A 15240-nucleotide genomic window follows, 5' to 3' on the forward strand; every position below is an offset into this window, starting at 1 on the left:
AGAAAAATAAAGCACTTTTAACTTATTTATAATTATTTTTGTCATTATTGTAGTTATATTTGTTCTTTATTATCTTATGTTAGAACAAAACATTAGTTGTTTAATTAGGTTTTAAATTTATTTATTTAGTTTTGTTGTGATTAAAAGGTAAAACATTAATTGTTTGATGATGTTCTTAACTTGTGTGTGAGACATTATTGTATAAGAAATTCTTTGTTGGTTGTTTAATTGATCACTTTTGTGTTGATAATGTTTTTAAATCTGAAGCACAAAGTTATTAAATAATATTGTTTAATATTATTATTATTTTTAGAATTCTTTAACCTATAAACTGAGTTAATCAGTCTAACCAATGACTCAATAGTTCGACTATTGACTCAACAACTCACTGAATTAATGTTAGTCCAAGTTTAATAACACCCCTTGTAAGCAAAGGTTAAATGAAAACAAAAAATGAAATGATTTTAACTAGTGATGACAAAATGGGGTTGCCCAACCCATTTAACTTGTTCCCACAAAATGCCTCTAGATAAAAAATGGGTGCGAAAATTCCCTCTTACCATTTTTGGGCAAATTTCCATGCATTGGGCATTTTAAAACAGACAAATAAGCTTACAGACTGTATGGGCAATGTTAAATAATTAATAAATAAATAAAACAAAATAAAAAGAAATTAAATAAATAAGTTGAAGATTAAGAATTAAAAAATCTTAATATGTTATATGATATTAAAAAAAATTACATTAATAAAAAAGTTTGAATCATTAAATCATATTAAATCATAATTTATTTAATTTTTACTTCTTTCTTTTAAACATTATGATCTAGGACCGGCCACATTCTAAATTATAAATATTTAAATTACTAAATTTGTATCCACTACCTCAAAAAAAATTGAAGACTCTACTGCCATCACACGGGCAACCAACCAAAACTTGTAGTTAAAGGAGATGTGGTAATTCTTACAACGTGATGGAAATCCGTGCTAATTTATAATATTGCCTATTTGCCTGTCCACCATTCTTCTCTTTATTGGTTTCTTCAACTCTTGCACACACCCAAACTTTAGTGTACATATATAAAAATATCTAATTTGAATTAAAAAAATAATGATATTTACTGGTTTCTTCAACAACCTCATTAAAATATGCAAAGCTTTTACTGGCTTTTCCATTATTCCATAAAAAATTGCATACAATAGCTTTCTAACTCAATCACATACTTATGTGTTATTATGATGTATAAGATGAACTTGACGTGGAAATTTAGTGGATATACTACTTTTTTATACAAAACAATATAAAAAAATCATAATTCGTTCTATCAATTTATACTATCCTGCTTAATACACACATGACACATGAGTCCTATGAGTCAATTCGGTATGAAGTTATATAAAAAGATTGAGTGAGTCAATTCGGTATGAAAAATAAAATTAAAAGTAAGAAATCACACGTAGTTTAGCCTCGCCTTTTTTGGTGTAGAAATAGGGATCACAATGAGTCTAGGCAGTGCATTACAGGACCCGCTCATTATTTCATTTTGGACTAAGACTTACCCCGAATATACATTGAGTCCATTATTCATGGGTTTTTGGGTACCCAACTAATCTATAGGTAACCACAAATTCAAAAACATTAAAAATAATTGCGAGTAACTTATGTAATTGTATGTTCGTTTTCTATAATCTCATATGTTATATAATTAATCAACAAAAAAAAGAAATTATAAAATATAATTTTAAAATTTAAATACATTTTAAATTGAATATTAAACCCAACTTCTTTACTTAAACAAAAAAAAACACAAGTCACTACTTCAACTTTGCGATGTAAAATTGATTTAGTAAGAATTGCTTAATCAACATAATATTATGAAAATAAAGTATCTCCTGGTACAAGGAGATAAATTATCTCCTCCCGCAACTAAGATCATGAAATGTGTTCTATTTAATCATTTTCTACAAAAATATTTCTAAAACTATACAAAATAATACAAAGTCATAATTTTACTTGCTGGAGGAGATACATTATCTCCTCATATGAGGATATAAATTGACAATATAACATCAGTCTACTTAACAATGTAATATCACATCACTACTTAACAATATATTATCACTATTTAACAACATAACAATTAGATTTATAAATTAATATGATATTACAATTATAAATTAACAATATAACATTATAATTATCATTAATATAATATTAGGAAAGAATAATAATCTAGATACACATAGACATAGGGGCCTCATTGCTCAAACCCATCTAACAATAAATTTTAAAATATCGGGTCTTAGTATATCCAAAATCACTAACCTGAACTCGGTCATTGTGGGTACCTACAAGTTTTGTATTCATTATCATCCCTATTTGCAACCCAACACCACAAACTAGCGAAGCCCAATTTCCACTAATGAATTCAGCGCAATGTTTATTTAATTTTAAGAAAAATCTAAAAGAAGAAGAAAAAAGTAAAGCACATGAATTGGAACGACGGCGTTTAGAATTTAGAAGAAGAACTACTGCAACTGTAAATGAATTTTCCACAATCATCTTCTTCGTTCAATCTTAATCCTCCAATCCAATCCATTCATCGCGTTAGGGTTTTCACACTTCGCACTTTTCCTTCGTTTCTCTCACTTCTCGCGTCATCGATAACTCACTGCATTCAACGATGCAACTTAGCCACCCAATTTATCCGTAGCATCGCTGAATACAACGATTTCGTGCGATAACGGTGCGTATTAATGTCCTATTTGGTGGTAGAGAGCATATTTAACTACTGTGTATACAGTTTGATTGGTTAATTTCGTTGCAGAAGAAGCTGATTTTGTTGGTTCAATCTTCATACTTTGATTTTTCAGTGTTAGTGTATGTCTGTGGTGGTGGTTATAGATTGAACAATGTTTCAGTTTCATCCGCAAGGAACTATCAAACAGACTTGTACTCTGCTTGCTGTCACTTGTGGCTCAAGTTTTGAGCAGCAGAAGCCCTCACACAATCAACATAATTACCCTTTCCCTGAATTAGTTTCTGCGGGGCGTCTCGAGGTATAAAGTTAATGAATTTATAGTATTATAGTGCAGATTCGTCATTCATATTTGAGGTTTTGAAATGGTTGTATTCTGTATCATGTTACTCTTAGGTGTGTTTGGCATGATAAACTTCTGGCTTATTTGGTAGATTATAGTTTATTTACCAGAGCTGTTTTGCTGGCGAAAAATAGAGAGTGATTTTAGCTTTGGAAATCTTGCTTATGGAAAGCTACTTCAAGTAGCTTTTCAAAAGCTATGAGCTCTTCCAGTAGTCCATGTTTCATTTTTGCCCTTTACTTTTTTTAGAGAATGACAATTTTACCCCAAAACTCAAGGTATTACATGCTTTTAATTCTTTAACAAATTTCAACTAGTTGCACAATTTGTTTTGCCACACAGTTCTAATTCAATTAGCTAGCTACACAACTATAAACTTTTAACTATGATCTTATAGTTTTCAGCTAGCTTCATAGCTATAAGCTATAATCTCACAGCTATAAGCTAGTTTTTCCAAATAGAGCCCTAGGTGGTATCTGGTGGGTGGATAAAACAAGATGTGTCCTGTTCATTTTGGTTCGACCGGACTTCGCAGTCTTCTCACTCATTCTATTCTTTTATATAATACACCAATACAGAACATAGTCCATATGTTCTTGTTCTGTCTCGTCTCGTCCTCCTTTGACATGTTTTATGAAACACACCTTAGTTGTTTTTTTGCCATGGGAAACTGCATGACATGAATGTTTTCTCTGCAGGTTCAAACTCTGAGCAATCCAGAAAAGGAACAGTTTCATAAGATTCTTGAGTCATATCAACCTAATATTGTTTACTTACAAGGAGAACATCTACCGAATGATGAAGTTGGTTCACTGGTTTGGCAGGGTGTGGAGTTGTCCACCCTTGAAGCTATTACAGAGCTCTTTGGTCCCACATTGCCGACCACTGTATGTATTCTGGATTTTTCACTACTCTATGTTCTCGGCGGTGTCCGGTTCTTGTCAACGTAGTCTAGGATATGCATGTTATGATCAGTGAATCAAAGGGAGAGTATTTAACATTGCTTATTTCTGTCTTGTTAATTGATGTTATATTTTAAAAAAAATGGTGGAAAGTACTAACTACAGTGCCCTGTGGAAAAAAAGAAGGAAAATCGTAAGTGGGGTTGAATACTATGAAGGATGTTAGAACTTAGAAACAGTGGTCTGTTCCTTAGATCAGTTACATTACATCGAAATATGCAGTCATGTGCATATGGAACCGTGTAAATGTGATATGTATGCCTAATTAATTAAATAAAGCGCTGGTGGTTGAATGATTCATTAGACAATAAATTTCGGAATACTACCAAGATGGAGATTGTGACATTTTGGCACCCCTTTCAAGAAATTTACTTGTGTTTCTGACAAATTCAAAGTCCAGTCTTGCCTTTTGGAAACCATAACCTTTTTAAGCTGAAATTATCTGTTTTGAGCATTGATAAGCTAATGTGGTTTGTCTGATTGTCGTCATTACTCATTATCATCACCATCTTTATTTTTTAACATTGCTGTCAGCATTATAGGTATGGTATTTGTCTGATATAATTTCGACAACTTATGCAGGTTTATTTAGAAATCCCAAATGGAGATAGTTTTGCAGAGGCTCTTCGGCTGAAGGTATTTTCTCCAGGCTACTTTTGAAAATACTGGTGATGATAAAAGAATGGATGTTAGACATACAAGAACCCTTGCTTTCTAAGAATTTTAAGGTTGGAAATTGGCTCACAGTTTTTTGACGTTTCAGGGAATCCCATATGTGATATATTGGAAGAATGTTTTTTCTTGCTATGCTGCATGTCATTTTCGTCAAGCATTTCTTTCAGTGGTAAAGAGGTACATTGTAAATTATTTGATTGCAATTTTCAAGCACCTGGTGCATTCACTATTGTATGGGTTTTTATGTCCTAAATCAAACTGCCCTATTGATAAGTCATATGGACATATGATTGTGGGTACATACATTTAATGATGCGTCCTTGTAGTGGGCCATCTATGGAAGGAATAATTTTGTGTGAAATCTGTGAACTTGTCTTGTTTGCATATTGTGATATTTGTTAAATGAATATTTAACTAAGCTTTTGTTTTGAATATTGAACTGCCAGAGTTTGCTGAGTCCAGTATGAATTGTTTCTGAGTCGTTAAACTCATTATAATATTCGAAACTTTTTTTTAAGATTACAAAAGATATCAAACTAGTCAGTGTTCTTAACAATTTTGAGATATTACTTAACATTTAATGTTGTGTACAATTTTATTGCAGTTCATCTACGCATACATGGGATGCTTTCCGCCTAGCACATGCCTCTTTTGAGCTTTACTGTGGTGAAAGCCATCAAGTACTTTTTGATGACAGACATGATACTAATTGCGAGATGGGGCCACACCTTCTTGGCAACCTTCTCCAAATTAATGCTGACCCTCCTGAGATGAGTGAAGATGACGAAGAAAATTCCTCAGGCAGTCTTCCTGATATAACGATACATGATGATGAAGTGAACTTGAGGTTTCTCGTCTGCGGTGCACCTTCCACTGTTGTATGCTTCTGTGGAATTCTACTTCATTTTTTGTGTGCACTAGAATCACACTTTAGTATGACTATGCATAATGCAAATGTTTGTGTAACTGTTACACATCACATACCTGCTCATGCTTGCATGTGTAATAGTAGTTTCAAATAAACACTCACATCCAAAGAAGACATTGCTTGCCAAATTCCAATTACCTATGGGCTTGACTTTTTCTTTTCAGGATTTTGATTTTTCAGTGTTAGTGTATGTCTGTGGTGGTGGTTATAGATTGAACAATGTTTCAGTTTCATCCGCAAGGAACTATCAAACAGACTTGTACTCTGCTTGCTGTCACTTGTGGCTCAAGTTTTGAGCAGCAGAAGCCCTCACACAATCAACATAATTACCCTTTCCCTGAATTAGTTTCTGCGGGGCGTCTCGAGGTATAAAGTTAATGAATTTATAGTATTATAGTGCAGATTCGTCATTCATATTTGAGGTTTTGAAATGGTTGTATTCTGTATCATGTTACTCTTAGGTGTGTTTGGCATGATAAACTTCTGGCTTATTTGGTAGATTATAGTTTATTTACCAGAGCTGTTTTGCTGGCGAAAAATAGAGAGTGATTTTAGCTTTGGAAATCTTGCTTATGGAAAGCTACTTCAAGTAGCTTTTCAAAAGCTATGAGCTCTTCCAGTAGTCCATGTTTCATTTTTGCCCTTTACTTTTTTTAGAGAATGACAATTTTACCCCAAAACTCAAGGTATTACATGCTTTTAATTCTTTAACAAATTTCAACTAGTTGCACAATTTGTTTTGCCACACAGTTCTAATTCAATTAGCTAGCTACACAACTATAAACTTTTAACTATGATCTTATAGTTTTCAGCTAGCTTCATAGCTATAAGCTATAATCTCACAGCTATAAGCTAGTTTTTCCAAATAGAGCCCTAGGTGGTATCTGGTGGGTGGATAAAACAAGATGTGTCCTGTTCATTTTGGTTCGACCGGACTTCGCAGTCTTCTCACTCATTCTATTCTTTTATATAATACACCAATACAGAACATAGTCCATATGTTCTTGTTCTGTCTCGTCTCGTCCTCCTTTGACATGTTTTATGAAACACACCTTAGTTGTTTTTTTGCCATGGGAAACTGCATGACATGAATGTTTTCTCTGCAGGTTCAAACTCTGAGCAATCCAGAAAAGGAACAGTTTCATAAGATTCTTGAGTCATATCAACCTAATATTGTTTACTTACAAGGAGAACATCTACCGAATGATGAAGTTGGTTCACTGGTTTGGCAGGGTGTGGAGTTGTCCACCCTTGAAGCTATTACAGAGCTCTTTGGTCCCACATTGCCGACCACTGTATGTATTCTGGATTTTTCACTACTCTATGTTCTCGGCGGTGTCCGGTTCTTGTCAACGTAGTCTAGGATATGCATGTTATGATCAGTGAATCAAAGGGAGAGTATTTAACATTGCTTATTTCTGTCTTGTTAATTGATGTTATATTTTAAAAAAAATGGTGGAAAGTACTAACTACAGTGCCCTGTGGAAAAAAAGAAGGAAAATCGTAAGTGGGGTTGAATACTATGAAGGATGTTAGAACTTAGAAACAGTGGTCTGTTCCTTAGATCAGTTACATTACATCGAAATATGCAGTCATGTGCATATGGAACCGTGTAAATGTGATATGTATGCCTAATTAATTAAATAAAGCGCTGGTGGTTGAATGATTCATTAGACAATAAATTTCGGAATACTACCAAGATGGAGATTGTGACATTTTGGCACCCCTTTCAAGAAATTTACTTGTGTTTCTGACAAATTCAAAGTCCAGTCTTGCCTTTTGGAAACCATAACCTTTTTAAGCTGAAATTATCTGTTTTGAGCATTGATAAGCTAATGTGGTTTGTCTGATTGTCGTCATTACTCATTATCATCACCATCTTTATTTTTTAACATTGCTGTCAGCATTATAGGTATGGTATTTGTCTGATATAATTTCGACAACTTATGCAGGTTTATTTAGAAATCCCAAATGGAGATAGTTTTGCAGAGGCTCTTCGGCTGAAGGTATTTTCTCCAGGCTACTTTTGAAAATACTGGTGATGATAAAAGAATGGATGTTAGACATACAAGAACCCTTGCTTTCTAAGAATTTTAAGGTTGGAAATTGGCTCACAGTTTTTTGACGTTTCAGGGAATCCCATATGTGATATATTGGAAGAATGTTTTTTCTTGCTATGCTGCATGTCATTTTCGTCAAGCATTTCTTTCAGTGGTAAAGAGGTACATTGTAAATTATTTGATTGCAATTTTCAAGCACCTGGTGCATTCACTATTGTATGGGTTTTTATGTCCTAAATCAAACTGCCCTATTGATAAGTCATATGGACATATGATTGTGGGTACATACATTTAATGATGCGTCCTTGTAGTGGGCCATCTATGGAAGGAATAATTTTGTGTGAAATCTGTGAACTTGTCTTGTTTGCATATTGTGATATTTGTTAAATGAATATTTAACTAAGCTTTTGTTTTGAATATTGAACTGCCAGAGTTTGCTGAGTCCAGTATGAATTGTTTCTGAGTCGTTAAACTCATTATAATATTCGAAACTTTTTTTTAAGATTACAAAAGATATCAAACTAGTCAGTGTTCTTAACAATTTTGAGATATTACTTAACATTTAATGTTGTGTACAATTTTATTGCAGTTCATCTACGCATACATGGGATGCTTTCCGCCTAGCACATGCCTCTTTTGAGCTTTACTGTGGTGAAAGCCATCAAGTACTTTTTGATGACAGACATGATACTAATTGCGAGATGGGGCCACACCTTCTTGGCAACCTTCTCCAAATTAATGCTGACCCTCCTGAGATGAGTGAAGATGACGAAGAAAATTCCTCAGGCAGTCTTCCTGATATAACGATACATGATGATGAAGTGAACTTGAGGTTTCTCGTCTGCGGTGCACCTTCCACTGTTGTATGCTTCTGTGGAATTCTACTTCATTTTTTGTGTGCACTAGAATCACACTTTAGTATGACTATGCATAATGCAAATGTTTGTGTAACTGTTACACATCACATACCTGCTCATGCTTGCATGTGTAATAGTAGTTTCAAATAAACACTCACATCCAAAGAAGACATTGCTTGCCAAATTCCAATTACCTATGGGCTTGACTTTTTCTTTTCAGGATGAGTCATTGCTGAGATCATTGGAGGACGGACTCAGAGCTCTCTTAACTATTGAAGTATGTTGACTGTATGGTTTAATCAATTTTTTCTTACTTGGAAGTCTTGGATAAATCTCCAATTTAGGTTTTAGAAAAATCTTAAGTGATAGTACAACCCCTTTTCATGTAAAAAGTTGTTAGGGCCTAAGGGACAGGAACAAGAAAATAACAGCAGAAATATATGAATTTAGAAAAGGGAAATTTTTTATTGAAATTAGAAAAAGGATAAGGAGAGTGGAAACCTTCTGCCACAGAGCTCAATGCTCCTTTGGGGAACTACTAGATCTTCATTCTCTACTGACTTGCTATTCACTTTAAAAAATATCTGTTTCCTTACCCTCCTATATGTCACCGCATATCCTCCCCTCTTACCTTACTTCCACTCTTTGTCTCTCTGACCTATTGCCAACTGATCATTCTATTTTCCCCGCCCTATTCTTCTTTATCCTTTCGTACACACTCCGCACTTTAGGGCCCGTTGACATCTCATGGACCAGTAGCTTCTTTGGGCTATAATTATCTTGGGCTGTAACAAAAGTTTACTGTTTACTTTAGCTGGACTGCTTGCCTTCTTCCTCAGTATTCAACCTGGTGGTCTTTCCATGGAAACAATATAACAAAATCTACAATTCTATGTTGTTATTTTAGCGGCATTTTATCCATTCTCTTGTTGGATAGACTTTTTCTTGAACTACTTTCTTCATCTCTGGATATGATATTTCAGGAGGTTTTCTCAATTATCTTATTTTAAAATTTTCAGATACGTGGTTGCAAGCTCCACGGCAAGTTTAGGTATGTTATAAAACTTGTATATGATGATTAGTACTCAAATGTTGATGACTTCAAACATATCTTAACCTTTCTTCTGAAATTCTTTTATGCTCATTTATTTGTCATTAGGACTTTATTGGATGTATAAATACGGACTGCCACCATGTAATATATTTCATTTTGCTCTGGTACAGTGCTCCCCCACCACCTTTTCAGGCAGCCGCTTTTTCTCGTGGAGTTGTGACCATGCGATGCGATATATCAACCTGTAGTTCCGCATATATCTCACTTTTGGTATCAGGCAGCGCACAAACTTTGTTTAGTGATCAGGTATCCTCATAGTTTTACTATAGTTTAAGCATTATTGCTGAAACAATAAATAAATGTTTTTTGCACATTTTGTTTTACTCTATTAATGCCAATCATACATCTCTTGTGCATGATTACAATTTGTTATAGGCATAGATGCACATCATGTTTCTAAACATTGAAGTAATTTCTGGTTTTTTCTCAAGAACATTATATTGTAAATTTTCTTCAGTTTTTAGTTTAGGTTTTTTCCTGAACGAAACTATTGTGTTTTGACCATTTTCTTATCCATTAAATTGTCTAATAAACGCTTTTTTAATACCAAGTCATTTGTACAAGCTAAGGTCTAAGATATGAATTCTGCAAGTAATTTGCTTGATGAAACTTTTGGGTTCTTATTCTTTGGCCTATATTTTTCCATTTTAGCTCCTGGAGAGTCATATAAAAAATGAGATAATTGGGAAGAGTCAACTAGTTCATGCACAACTCAACAATGAGGGGAGCAAACAGAATGTCTCTGAACCTCGCAGATCTTCTTCAATTGCTTGTGGAGCAACAGTATTTGAAATTTGCATGAAGCTTCCTCAATGGGCTTTGCAGGTCTTCATGATTTTTTACTCCTTTATTCCGATGTTTTCTGTGTTAATTTGATAGTTAAAAGTTTGTTTTTTCGAGTTCATAACTTCTTGCTAGTTTCTTATTAAGTCACTCATTGAGACTTTAATTTCTATATTTTACCATAAAAATTGGAATTTTTTAAAACCATTTTTATAAAAAAGCAATGTAGTAGTGCTTAGTACAAAGCAAAGTCTGGAGAGTTGAACCGGAATTTATTTGGATGATAAATCATGAGATAAACTTGATGCGGATGTGACATGTTGGGGCTATAATTTTGGCAGGACTTCTTTGGGAAATGAGACTTAGACCTTAGGAATTTATGCTGCTTTGCTTCTTATAATGCTACTGATCTCTAGGACTGATTGGATAGTAGTATTATCACTGGATGCCTACCTTTATTATCGACCATCCTGTCCCGTTATTTTTACTATCATGGTATCACCTATCTTCTCCCTTTCAAATGAGAGGGCCCATATTATTTAAATATGCTGTTAATTAGCCTTATTGTTATTAGTGATTCTAAGATAATTGATGACTTGAACACTGAGCTGTGTCAATATGATTATCACTGACATTGATGATATATTATCCCAGCTAATCAAATTTCCAATTTGGACCTACCTGCTTAACCTATTTTCAAATCCGGTGATCTATGCATGTGTGGTTAAAAATGAATTGAAGCAGGATGGTAAAATATTTTTGCCTGTAAATACCTGGATGTTGCTTATAGCATCTAAAGGTTATGTCCTATTAGAATTAGAGTTCATATGTTTTGAGCATATATGGACTCTTCTATCACTGTGTGATTTATTGTATTTTCTTATTATATTGTCTCTATTGTTCTCCAGATTTTGAGACAGCTAGCACCCTATGTTTCTTATAGAAGTTTAGTTGCACTTGGCATTGCTAGTATTCAAGGTCTGCCTGTAGCTTCTTTCAAGACAGATGATGCTGAGCGCTTACTTTTCTTCTATCAAAGCAGTGAGAAAGATAGCCATACAAGCAATATAATTTTTAGCAATCCTCCTGGTTGGTTGAAACCACCCCCTCCTACTAGAAAGAGGTGTGAACCAAGCCAAGGAGCTAAATCTGGGCCCCATGATGGTTTCTTTGCAGGGAAAGGTGTTGTTCAAAAAGTAGATGAGGAGGAAAAGGATAGAAAAATGGTGAATGGAACGACTAGCACACCCTTAAGTCCAGCTAGGCAAAGATTAAAAGTATCTGCCATGAGGCCTATTCCTCATTCACATCGCCATAGACCGACACCTTTTTGTGGGCCTTCTGAGACAAGTGGTTTTGATAGGGCCCAAGTTGAGGCTAATTTGCCTCTTGCTATCCCTACAAAGCGGACCAGTATTGGACCAACATCTGCAACACAGAGAAAATCATTTGCATCCTCAGCTCAGTCTAAGCAGCTTATTTCATTAAACCCATTGCCCTTGAGAAAACATGGCTGTGGCAGAGGCCCAGTGCAGATTTGCTCTGAGGTTAGTTTTTCTTCCTTGTATTAAATATGACTCTCCGCATTGTTCAGCTGACTTGGTTGATAGGGTAATCTCAAAAGTTTTGCTTGTGCTGAAAATTCCATGAGTACTACACTCAGAGTCTCTTGATCTTAATTGTAGCATCATGTTCATAAGATAGAAACCCCTAAATGCTACATGAGTTTATGAAATGGTTGTTGTCATTGAGCAAAAGAGAGTTGTGATTTAGTACTATTCTAAATGACCAACTAATGTGACTTTATTCACAATTATAATTAGAGGAAATTACTTTGACCTCCCCTGAGGTTTGGCTTAATTACATTGACCTATTAAATACCAAATGATGCTGTCATGCAATGGCGCATTTAACTCAAATCAATTGTCATCTTTGTTCATGCACTATTATAATAAGATGAACTAGGTTAATTTTAGGCTTAAATATGTTTTTGATCCCTGAGAATTTTGGTTTTAGTCCCTGTAATATTTTTCTTTGGTTTTGGTCCTTGTATGTTCCAAAAATTTGGTTTCAGTCTAGATGAAGTGGCTAACATCCACATTGACACATTATCGACAGGGACTAAAACCAAATTTGTGGAACAACCAAAGGGAAAAAAAATTAGGGACTAAAATCAAACTTGCTAAACTTTCAAGGTGAAGAACATATTGAGCCTTGATTTTATATCTAAATAGTCCATTAGTCATTGCACTGTAACTTATCTTAACATTGATACTAGAATTTGTATTTGCCTGTTCTAAAAGGAAAGTATCTTCTTCCTTCTTTCTTTCACTTTCTCATTATCTTCCTGTATTAGACTTTTAATTCATATTCCATAGAAAAAATGTTATGCTAAATATTGCTGAATCATGCTGTGTTAGTCAACCCCATTATTATGCAAAATTTCAATGATAATTTATTCCAAAAAAATTAAGTAATTTATATTTCTGTTAGGAGGAATTTCTTAAAGATGTTATGGAGTTTTTGATTCTTCGTGGATATAGTCGATTGATTCCTCGGGGAGGGATAACTGAGTTCCCTGATGCCATACTCAACGGAAAACGCCTTGATCTCTACAACTTGTATAAAGAGGTGAATAGTTAACTGTGTTCTTTGATTATGATTATGGATAAGTAAATTTTGTATATTTTGTTGCTGAATTTGTTGTTCTTTTTAGGTGGTTACCAGAGGAGGATTCCATGTTGGCAATGGCATCAACTGGAAGGGACAAATCTTCTCAAAGATGTGCAATTACACATCCACCAATAGAATGACTGTATGTTTTATGCTTTCTTAGTATTTACTCTGGAATTCCGTTCTTCATTTTCAAAATCTGAAAATACAGGATATGACATGGATTTTCCTGTCTTAATGTGAAGAACCAATTTTATTTAACATAAATAAGAACCATATTAGCGGTAACTCCTTGATCAGAAGCCCACAAAACTGAAGTCACCACAAAGTCATGACTATTGAGACTTTAGAACCCTAACAAAAGATTACCATCTCTAGGATTGAGAACATTATTAATTTAATTAACACTAATTGGCTTCTTTTGGGTTCTCCAGAGTCTGAATATTCGACTTATATGGAATAGCCAAAAAGGTATCAGTTGTTCTTAGAGAGAGACAGTTTATCGCTTCCCCATGTTTAGCTAGATATGCAATACAAGCATTTTCAATGGTAACGTAGTACTCCTGTGTAATATTTTCAATGATTCTAAGTATATAGTTGTGATGCCATATGAATCTGTGCACAGTTGACAAATTTCATGTGGTATGTAGTATGTACTATCTTTTTATATGGGTAAAATAGAATAAATCATAAAGGTATTCTTATAGCCAGATCTTATTTGGTCCCCAAACTTGACCATTACTTGCTCCCTACGATGGAAACCTTCATCAACTTAATCACTTTCCTTGTTCCACAATAATTATTCTATTTCTCCTTCCAAAGCGGTGCAATTAGTTTTTTTCTTCTGGGTTAGGGTTTTGAGTGATGGCATTGCTCTGATTACTGATAAACATGTAGCTCTGTTGATTCTTCAAAACATATGTGGTGTAGAAGCAGCATTGTTTTATAGATCTTGAAAAGTTAAAATTGCACCAGCAACAAGCTCACTGACACTAATTGAGAATTATATGCTGACTGAATGTTTGTATTGCATTTGTTAATTGGAAGGAAGGTTTTTTCCATAATGTGTATTCTTCTACAGGGTGTCGGAAATACGCTCAAAAGACATTATGAAACCTACCTTTTAGAATATGAATTTGCACATGATGATGTGGATGGAGAGTGCTGCTTGTTGTGTCACAGGTTTGTACCTTTTTTTCTGGTCAAGAATGTAGTAGTTACATTAGTTGTGGGCATACTCTCCCTTCTTGTGGAACTGTCAGGAACTTGTAATTTATCATTCAACTTTGGCAAACATGGCATTCGGAGATATGCATTGTGATGCATTCAAGTAGCAGCATCTTATCTTTCTCTCTTTTATCTGTAAACGTTTTCCTTACAACCTTTCATTGTTCAACAGTAGTGCAGGTGGGGATTGGGTGAATTGTGGCATATGTGGTGAGTGGGCCCACTTTGGCTGTGATAGAAGGCATGGTCTTGGCGCATTCAAGGTAATAAATACATTTCATATTGCTGTTATATAAATGAAGAGTTTTTGATGTTATTTACAGCAAAACAATCTATGTCTCTGCTTTTGGTTTTGTTAAGGATTCTTCTTTTTTCATTCACAACTTCTGCAGGATTATGCAAAAACAGATGGGCTAGATTATATATGTCTTCATTGTAGTGTTACAAATTTCAAGAAACAAAGTGTTGCTAATGTGTACTCTCAAAGGTCAATGTCATCACAACCCCTTTGATAGTTACCCCATCTCATTTCCTATAAAGTGGTTTGTACAATTAGTTCCTTCTGTTGGAATTATCTGTAAACTTTATGTGTTAGATAGATTAGTGAGATATAGGATAGAAAAATGAGAATTAGGTTTAAACAACACTTAGGAGTAGGCTCTTTCATAACCCCTTCTACGTTTGTTGTTGATTAGGAGGGATAAAAGTTCCATATTCTGATTATGGAACTTCTGCCATTTTCAGAGCCCATCAAAGGCCAAACATAACCCACTAAAAAAAGCTCTACATAAAGCAAGGAGCTTATTTTAATGAAGATGTAAAACTGAAGACTTTTACATGATTCACAAGTAGGAGCTTCTT

The 15240-nt window shown here is 34.3% G+C and overlaps 1 protein-coding gene across 2 annotated transcripts; it reads left to right on the forward strand.

The window, feature by feature from the left end:
- On the forward strand, nucleotides 2445-15090 carry LOC109337663 (AT-rich interactive domain-containing protein 4-like). Of its 2 annotated transcripts, XM_019574694.1 has the most exons (16): nucleotides 2445-2745; nucleotides 2873-3058; nucleotides 3799-3987; nucleotides 4645-4698; nucleotides 4826-4914; nucleotides 5342-5615; nucleotides 8803-8859; nucleotides 9602-9633; nucleotides 9807-9942; nucleotides 10348-10521; nucleotides 11388-12026; nucleotides 12973-13110; nucleotides 13196-13294; nucleotides 14234-14334; nucleotides 14552-14642; nucleotides 14772-15090. In XM_019574694.1, exons 2-16 carry the CDS (start codon nucleotides 2912-2914, stop codon nucleotides 14889-14891), a joined length of 2340 nt encoding a protein of 779 aa, XP_019430239.1. In that variant the 5' UTR covers nucleotides 2445-2745; nucleotides 2873-2911; the 3' UTR covers nucleotides 14892-15090. The 2 variants fall into 2 exon arrangements, with proteins under 2 accessions (XP_019430239.1, XP_019430232.1); XM_019574687.1 differs by lacking the exons at nucleotides 2445-2745; nucleotides 2873-3058; nucleotides 3799-3987; ... (1 more) ...; nucleotides 4826-4914; nucleotides 5342-5615 and adding exons at nucleotides 5837-6031; nucleotides 6772-6960; nucleotides 7618-7671; nucleotides 7799-7887; nucleotides 8315-8588.

Source organism: Lupinus angustifolius, chromosome LG02, assembly GCF_001865875.1.
Source record: "Lupinus angustifolius cultivar Tanjil chromosome LG02, LupAngTanjil_v1.0, whole genome shotgun sequence".
NCBI lineage: Eukaryota > Viridiplantae > Streptophyta > Magnoliopsida > Fabales > Fabaceae > Lupinus > Lupinus angustifolius.

Coding starts and splice junctions, on each gene's coding strand:
- LOC109337663 (XM_019574694.1), top strand. CDS start 2,912: ATGTTTCAGTTTCATCCGCAAGGAACTATCAAACAGACTTGTACTCTG. Junction 3,988..4,644: donor GTCCCACATTGCCGACCACT/GTATGTATTCTG, acceptor CAACTTATGCAG/GTTTATTTAGAAATCCCAAA. Junction 12,027..12,972: donor CAGTGCAGATTTGCTCTGAG/GTTAGTTTTTCT, acceptor TATTTCTGTTAG/GAGGAATTTCTTAAAGATGT.